This window comes from Bacillus rossius, chromosome 14 (genome assembly GCF_032445375.1).
Source record: "Bacillus rossius redtenbacheri isolate Brsri chromosome 14, Brsri_v3, whole genome shotgun sequence".
NCBI lineage: Eukaryota > Metazoa > Arthropoda > Insecta > Phasmatodea > Bacillidae > Bacillus > Bacillus rossius.
In genome coordinates, this window is record NC_086341.1 from 42,539,161 (window position 1) to 42,548,443 (window position 9,283).

General features: G+C 40.8%; 1 protein-coding gene across 1 annotated transcript in view; it reads left to right on the forward strand.

The window, feature by feature from the left end:
* The window catches only part of LOC134538787 (probable cytochrome P450 301a1, mitochondrial), a 94,906-nt gene extending 92,810 nt beyond the window's left edge, over positions 1-2,096 (forward strand). Inside the window, exon 19 of the mRNA XM_063380279.1 lies at positions 1,408-2,096. Coding sequence (XP_063236349.1) covers positions 1,408-1,515 — 108 coding nt within the window. The 3' untranslated portion in view covers positions 1,516-2,096. The remainder of the gene's footprint in view (positions 1-1,407) is intronic.
* The last annotated feature ends 7,187 nt before the right edge of the window (positions 2,097-9,283 follow it).

Consider the following 9,283-nt stretch of genomic DNA (forward strand, 5'->3'; position numbering starts at 1 on the left):
GGGTTTACAAATAATATTAAAACGTAGCAAATTAGGGGTGCGGCGCACTGCAGCTAAGCGCCCTCTTGCCGGGCTAGACACACACGCACACACGCACGCACGAGCGGGAGGTTTGAACTGAAACGGTGGTTGGGCGGTGTCATATCGGGCTCAAAGGGGCCGCAGGCCCGGACGACGTCAATACGTACAAATTATATTATTATTAACTAAATTTCAGTTAATAGTCACAAATATCATGGGTGACACAATAACAACAACCAAACATTATCATATTATGTACTTATTTTTAGTTTATTGCTCATCTTTTTACTCTTTTAAATTAATCAGAACAACATAGGCATCAACAACTACATATAGCAATACAAAATATCTCTTTTCTTTATTATCAACATACACCTAGGTACTTTTTAACCTATATAAATCAGTTAAATACAAATAACAACAGTTTTTTTTAAACAGGTACAAAAAAATTAAAGTTTGTGATTTAAAAGCAGAAAACCTGGTAGAAAATATTTCTCACTCATCGTGCAGGTAAAATAATTAATCATCTCTGTATCATTTTCTCAAAGCCTGAAGTGGGTCGTGTTAATACTTGAACCAATATCCATGAGAAATAATTGTGACCTTCGAAAGGGCAACAAATCTTGGCAGACTTTTGAGATTTCCCCAAGGTCAAATGCACCAGTATACACAGGGGGCCATTGTTATGACAAACAAAGCAACTCTGAGTGTAGTTTGAGCCGGGGGCACGGGGTGGGGGCATTCTACCTCGGATGCCAAGTTAGATGGGGCAGAATGAGATAACCGATTTTTTTTTATTTGGTCTTGAATATGTGTGGGATTAAAAGTAAGTAAACGCTCTGTACTTATTCAGTTTTTTTTTTTCAATATCGTAATTTTACAATGCAACCAGCTAAAACTGTGTTTTCTTTTTTATGTTAGTGTGTTTCCATTGAGCCTTGAACACTGTAGTATTTCTATGATCTGTACATGAAATAGAATGTACATTTTTGACACTGGTAAGTACAGAGGGGTTTGTTAAAAATTTTACTTAAATGTTGCATGCAGTGTACGTAGGTGGAAAAAAAAAAAAATCATGCCTGGTTTTTGTTAATTACTGTTTGAGCAGTGGCGTAGCTAAGGTGACTGGCGCCCCTGGCCAGATTTGAAAATGGTGCCTCCTCTTGGAAACAGTGGGAGGGGGGGGGGGGGGGGGGGGGGGGGGAGCGTTCAGTAACCGCGAAACTGTCGCGGCAGCGGCACCCCCCCCCCCCCCCCCCCCCCCCCCACTGCTCCGGCCATCCCAGCCACCCGCCTGCTACGCCACTGTGTTTGAGGAGGCGTGGAGTGATCACAACAGTTCCCGCCCCGGCTGAATGTGAGCGCTGTGGCTGGCTTGTGTCGCAGCTGCTGCGGTCCTACCGGCTGGAGTACAACCACGAGCCCTTGCAGTACAAGGTGACCTTCATGTACGCCCCGGACGGGCCCCTGCGGTTCAAGGTCACGCCCCGCTGACGATAGGGCCCGTCTTCGCAGCGAGACCGGCAGCTGGCAGCAAACACCCTTTCGTCAAGTTATACACACGCCAAGAACACAAGACATGCAGATGCCGATACCCCATTCACGAAATGCACAAGACGTAGAAACGCAGCACAAACATTTGACGGCTCTCAACTTCCTTACTTCAAGTTCCTAAAACTTTCGACGACACAGAAATAACTTGTATGGACGGCTATGATATTGCATTATTATATGCATTACGTGTCGACTTTTCAAACTTTCTCACTGTGAAATAAAATGTTATTAAAATCACCTTTTTTTTAAATGTCAAATGTTTTCTTGATAAACATGAATTATTAAAATAAGCCCATAGGGAAATTTAATTTGCTTATGTTTTATAATTTCAAGTTGTAGGCTTGATAATGTTTTGTGACTTTCGTGGTTTACGAACGACTGTGTTTTTCTTACATCATTACGTTATTTGCATTGTTTATAAACCAAGCCTAAGTGTACAGTTACAGTTGATGCATGTTTTGATGTAAAGAGGTTCTGATGAAGTTGAACAACGCGAATAAAAAGGAAGGGTTTACACTGTCTGCAACCGCCTCTGCTGATTACGCACGAATACGTCAAAACTAGTCGGTTGTTCAAACCAGTTTGAATTTTCACATTTAGTTGTTAAATCCACGTTCTTGTTGTAGGGTAACAAATAGCAATCCAATAGGTCATAACAATTTGTGTAGAAAAATTAATTAGTCTTTTATTTGAAAACAAGTGTCTCTTGGATGATCAAGGAGAAAAAAATTACAACAAAGATCTTTCTTGGCAGAAGTCGGATATAATTGCTGGAGAAATGAGCACAAGTAGTAAGTATCACTTTTTTAATACAGTATGTCCACAAAAGAATGTCCAAGTTTCAATGGTATATTATATTATAACAGTTTCATTTAGACTGTTTACAAAAAATACATTGAATTGAAGGTAAACCAAGCAAGTTGTTATAGAAATGTTCAATATGTGCACCTTTAGTTTATACTGCACATATCCAACCTAAAGTCCAATTCTTCCCACACTTGTGTTAACGCGTCCGGAGTAATGGAAGCAAATAGCCTTTGTGTCTCAACCCTGGAAAATCATAAGGTAGCGGCAGAACGTACACACTATCTTTTATAAAGCCCCAAAGGAAAAAATAATCCCTTTCGGCACAGCTTTCAGGCATAGGTAGATTTTGAAGTACGTATTTTTTTGTTTAAATACTTTGGAAACTTATTTAAAACTCCTGGAACATTTTAAGAAGTTAATGTAGTCCACATAACATCCCATATGTTCGTCAATATTCAAAAAAGATTGATTTCCCATTTTCTCATATTCCATGCAGGAAAAATATTTTGAGTGTTTTTTTTAAAATTAATGCATCCAGCATTGAATGTCTTAACGAATTTCATAATATAGCCTACCTAGCAAGGTAGTCATGCAATTATTTTTGATCAAAAAACACTATTTTTCATCCCTTACACTGATACTTGGTCGTATAGCTTTATTTTGGAAAAAAAAAAAGTTTAATGTAGTTTTCCAACAAATTTAATGCTAAATAAGTTTAATTTTTTTATATATTCAATCCCTGTTTTTACGGTAATAGTTTGTTTCATTAAATATTGTTTCTGCCAAAGGTTTTAGATAAAATTAAGGAATTTTACAATAAACTATAATGGAATTGAAAGTAAGTTTATTAAAATAAGTAATTACATTTTAGTTTTTCTACCTTTGTTATTTCCACCTCTTGCAGTAATGGTTTTTATTATAAAAACTTGTTTCAGCCTAAATTTATTGGAAAAAAATAAAAATAAATTTTAAACAATTTGAATGGATTTGATAGTGTACCTACATAGCAAGTTATGAATATTTTTTTTTTAAATTCTACACCTCATTTTTTCAACACCTTAATCAAAAATTGTTTCAGACAAAAGTTTTAGATAGTAATTATAAGATTAATACACAATCCATTTGATTTTGATTTTTTGCCCACGAAGGGAGTTACATTTTTTTTTGTCCGCCAACCCTTGTTTCTTCATCTCCTTGCAGTTATGGTTTGTTGTATAAAAAATTATTCAGACAAATGTTTTAGATAATAATTTAAGATTTTACAGTAAAACAGAATATATTTAACAGTGTACATAAAACATAAAATATGAATTATTTCAAATGCTACTATTTATTTTTCAACTCCCTGCACCAAAAGTTTGATTTATCAAAAATTGTTTCAGACCAAAGTTTTAGGTAAAAATTATAAGATTTACAAACAATTTGTGCGGATTTGATAGTGTAGTTACTAAGGGAGTTATGAATTTTATTTTAATTTTAACCCTTATTTTTTCAACCCCTTGCAGCAATGGTTCGTCTAATCGACATTTGTTTCAGACAAAAGTTAATAAGTTTAATACATAATTTGTAAAAATTTGATGCTATGCCTACGAACAGAGGTCAGATTTATTTTTGTCCACCAACCCTTGTTTTTTAAACTCCTGTCATGGTTGGAAGTATCAAAAACGTATTCAGACAAAAGATTTTGGCATTATTCCTAGAAGTTATAAAACATTCAAACGGATGGATGGGGGGGGATATATATATATATATATATATATATATATATATATATATATATATATATATATATATATATATATATATATAAAATGATCGGAAGGCAGAGTGCTTTACATGCCTGGGTTGTTGATAGCCACGCAGGCGGCCAGCAATACGTTGGCGGTGCGGGCTATTTATTGCACTGCACTTGCCTGTGCTGCACGAGAGAGAGAGAAAGAGAGTGAGAAGGGGGGGGGGGGGGGGGGGGGAAAGGACAGGCAACGGGCAACAACAGCCTGAGCGACTAGATGGAGCCTTGACGGGTGTCGTCAACGCGATGGCATCATTTAACTAAATACAGCACAGTTCACTGTGCTTTTACCATCTGTGGTCCCATACAGCACATCAGGTGTCAGCGACGTCGCTGCAACTTTGATAACTGCCATGTTCCTCATAGGAAAAATGTAAATTTGTATTCTTGGGGTTATATATGTTGCTTTGTAATATGCATGTTGTATCTGTTTCTTGACATGTTTTGCATGTCACAGTAACACCGAGGTTCAATTAAAGTTTTCTCATTTGGTGTTTTGATAAAGAATTCTGCTCATGATCAATAAACAATTCTTCTCTTAAAAAGTAATACATGAATGTGTTATGTTTTCTTGTAAGTTTCTATCCCGTTTCCATCTATAACCAGTTCCAGCCCTGGTTGCTTAAACGTATGGAGGTTGTTACATCCCGCACAGCATGTAAGCTGGCGGCAAGCTTGTCATATGACTTGAATTAAGCTTGCCATGCAAGGTTGACACATCAAGCTTGATTCAAGTTTTATTTGAACCATGAACCGTTTCCACTAGCTTGGAGGCTTATCATTGCAAGCCTGCTGCAAGTGTGTCGTGGCAGGCTTGCTGCAAGCGTATCATGTGTAAACTAGTTAGCTTGAATCAAGCTTGATTCAAGCTAACACACTTGTCATGGCAAACTTGATTCAAGCCTCTTTTGCTCTCCGAAATGCCAGGTACGTGCAAATGTGACATGTATCCGACATTACACAGTTACGAAGTGACGTTGCTATAACTTGTTGGCACGTCTATGTGCTGTATGGGGTATAACATTCTAAGCTTTGCCATTATCCAGGGTCTTGTTGCTTTGACCTGGGTTGAGTCTAGTGCTGGCATCAATCGTGAGATATTAAGTGTTCGGGAGGGTGCCAGGCTAGCTTGCAAACTAACCAAGTGATGTAGCGTGGGTCGTTGGCCACAGAGTGGTCTACTAGGCCCTAGATTGCTGGATGTTACTGAATGAAATTTACTAACTATTGGAGCAGGTTCATAGAGGCCTGATGACTGTTAAGTCCGATTGTAACTACAGAAGGAAATACATTCTGAAAAACTACGTGGCATTATCGCACATTACACTTGAAACATTAAAGTTGTTCATCCCGACAAATTACACTCACACTTAAAAACTCTGTAATTTAAGTTGGTTACAATACATTTTAATTAACCCTATCAGCAGTCTCGTAATGGGAAGAAATGTTTTGATTGGTGGCAGCCAATCCCATAAATGGTTTAAAGTAATCATGACTCGAAGCATAGCTACAAGAGCTGTGAATGTAGCAGAGTCTAAAAGTTGTAACGTCTGTGATGCTGGCAGGCATATGTGCAGCTGATTAATTGAAACTCTCTTCTGGAGTCGCACAGTCCTGTAAAAGTTTGACTCCGAGGCGTTGTTGTGTGGCAGAGTTCAGTTTAAGATGGGTGGAATATCCCCAGTACTGTAAAATGACCTGGGGATGCATGGGGAGCTGAAGAAAACTGTTTGAGTAGCTTTATAATGACCAGAATTAACGAGATCAGTTGAAGTTAAGTTGTAGGCTCCCCATGGAACAGTATGTCCTCCCTGGGCCATGAGCTGATGAAGACTGCTGCCTTTACTTACTCTATGACTGCTAGATGGAAAAGGGGGGATCGGCGCGAGGGAAGGAGACAGCGTCACTTCGCACTACATCTCACAAAAATACAGTAAACAGAAAAATCTAAAAAATTGTTCATATTGCTTGGCATATCTGTCTTGATAGAAACTGACGCCGACCGCCAATGCTCCTCTATGTCGCATAGACCGCTATGCCTCATCAACGTCTCCTAGAAGCGTGTGCACCGAACGCGCCCGTGCGCGCAGCTAAGTGTAGTGCGTGCGTCGAGGCGATCGCCGTGCAACGAGTGCTGCGCCGGCGGAAGGATCCGGCCGGGTGTGGCATATCCTTCCGCCGCACTACAACAAATTATTTTAATTATGTTTTCCACAGGTTTTTATTAAACATTATTTTTCAGTAATTAATAATTCAGTCTTTGCTAAATCATGTTTCACTGTGCGATTTGTCCCGAACCTGGCCGGTTCAGTTTCCCGCGAAATTCACACGTTTCCGCGGGAGGGCTGGCGGGGGAGGGGGGTCGCGCGCGGCGACACCAGCAGTGTCCTTCGAGAGCTCACCCAGGCCGGCAGCCTGCGCGCAACGCGGAACCTTCAACCTTTGCATCCACCGACATGTAGTTTTCAATAGTGTAATTTCTTTTAACCTTTTGTACAGTTCCGCGGTCGGCCTAAATCTACCATGAGGTACTTAACTTATTTCAATCAGTGCTCCGAGATGAGTGTTCTACGTCATACGTAAGTACTGTGGGGAGAGTATGTGGTTATACGTCGGCGCTTCACGCCCAACCTAGCCTACCGGCTACCTAGTTTTGGCCCGCACGGGGCAGCCAGCAGGCGACGCGTGCCATCAAACTTTATAACGAGTCAGTCCCTGGGACACACCTAGGCACCACGTAGAGTCGCCGGAGACACGGGCCTACGTATTGCTAGCCCAGTTTAATTAGAGTTAGGTCATAGTGTAGTGTACTGTGCGTCAGAAATCATGTGCCATATCAGAGTGTATTTTTTGTAAACTATCGCATCACGTGTACAAGTCCGCCCCTCACGCGCATAAGAATCGTGAGCCGCCACTGAGGAAGTGAGCTGCGCGTGTGACTAGTCGCGTCGGGCAAACCGTTACGGCCAGAACGGGCAGCACCATGTATTGGGCTGTGCTGTATTAAATTCACCAACTATCTGAAGAAGTTTTGTGTTATTATTCAGGCGTCCCGAGTGGCCTCAACAGCTCGGGGGGCCCTGCTGCGTTGACCCCTACCTCTAGCCACAAGGCCGAACCTTCCCTGAGAACACGAACCTAACAAAATCACGTCTAAATAATCAGAGGTAGCGGGGACGGCGTCAAAACATTGTTAATAATGTTATGATCTCAGTTACCGTATTTAAAATTTCTTAAGTTTGTAATTGTTCTTAATTTCACATAAGGGTTCAAGGTAGGTTGCTTATCTGAGCTGTGGCCTACGGTCAGTGGGTGCTTTCAGAAAGCAGGGACGACTAATGGAGGCGGGATGGCTGGGCTTCAGGCCTCGTGAGAGGTATGACATAAACTTTATAGTTAATTTAGATTTAAATTAAATTATTAATACATAATGAATTATTACCTAACTAATAAAATGGGTTTTAAAAATAGTTATATCTAAAAAAACCTATCCCCAACAAAAACATAAAACTGATTATCAGAAAATAGTGAAAAACCAAAGATAATTGAGGCAGCATCCGGAAAAAGAGCATATTAGTCAACAGTTGATTTTGAGATATTGAACCTCCAACTTTTTTAACACTTATAACAATAAACAATTTAATTAATTATTTAATTTTTTATCATAAGTGTTTTTTATAATTAATTACAATTTATCTGTACCTATTGTTTGTTTGATCTTAAAAATTCTAGTTTTGATTAGACTGTTATATAAAATGATTGTGTTATGTGACCTTTTTCCAACCAGGGGTTAGATTTAAAATAATGTGTGCTCTAAGCTCTAAAAATTTTATACTCATTTATTGTACTGATACCAACCATCGGTGCTCCTCTGAACAGGCCGCTGTAGCACATTGCCACCTCGCCAGAGCGTGTGCGAACCGAATGCGCCCCAGCTGTTCAATAAATACACTCTTACCAGTATGCCGAGCATCTGATTTCGTAACAGACTAGACCACCATTTAGCATAGTGTCCCTGGTGGCTACAACAGCTGGGGGTCTTTCTGTTGAGCCAACACCTACTGCCTGCCAGTCATATGCCGACATCACACCCTAGTAGTCTTGAACGATCTGTTAACTAGTTAAAAAAGCATAACTGCTAATTGGCGCTTACCGCAACCAATGTCATCTCGACCATCATTTCAGCAGTAGATGCTGTTTGCAGAAGGTTGAAGGCTCCATGGTATTAAAATGCAACAATGTATGGTGGAAGCTGAGACGGGTCTACCTTTTCCATGGCAGAAGTGACCTCTGTCAGGGTTAGTTTACACTGGTTATTCTCATTAATTGGCCATAAGTTTGCAGTCAAGTATGCATTATTATGCTTTACATACTGGTATGTTGAATGGTCTCTTATAGTGTGATTGGGTAAGTTAGTCTCTGTGTTTGTTCCCTGGAAATACGTATTACGAATTATGGAACATACAAACTGCTGTCGTCCGGGTTCTCGTGTTCGAGGTCCGGCGTGGTTCCTAGCGAGAAGGCTGGTTTTCCACTGGAAATGTGTCCAGGAGGGCGCCAAGCTAGCTCTGTGGCTAACCACGAGGTGGGTCGTTGAGTGCGAATGTCCCTGCGTGGCCCACTAGGAATGGCGGTGGTGAACGTGGGGGGAGGGATCCCTGGCTATTGGTACGCTACTGGCCCTACACAGCACGGCACGCTGATACCTTACTGGATTAGGGAAGTTCACAAAATGACATACATGAGTTTAGATTTACACTGTCGCATACACGTCGCGCACGGAGTGTGCGGAGTGGACATTTAATTGGAATCGGCGGTCACACTTGCAGTTATTGATACACTATGCACACTAATTTTCCCTATACCAATTACACTAGGTTGACACTGGGCGCTCTGACGCGCCGTCACTAATATTAAGTCCTCACTCCAGTCGAGGTTGAGGGGAGGAGTTCGATTGGAGTCGGCCAATCCCGTAAATTGTGAACGGCGACGCCCGGGCCCACCTGTGTGGACTGCGGCTCGCTATGAGATTCGGTAAAAGTCTTTAAGTCGCTGTGGCCGGTGCCTGTGCACTTCGGCGATTACCCAAAAGTCTGCGATTGCAGGAGT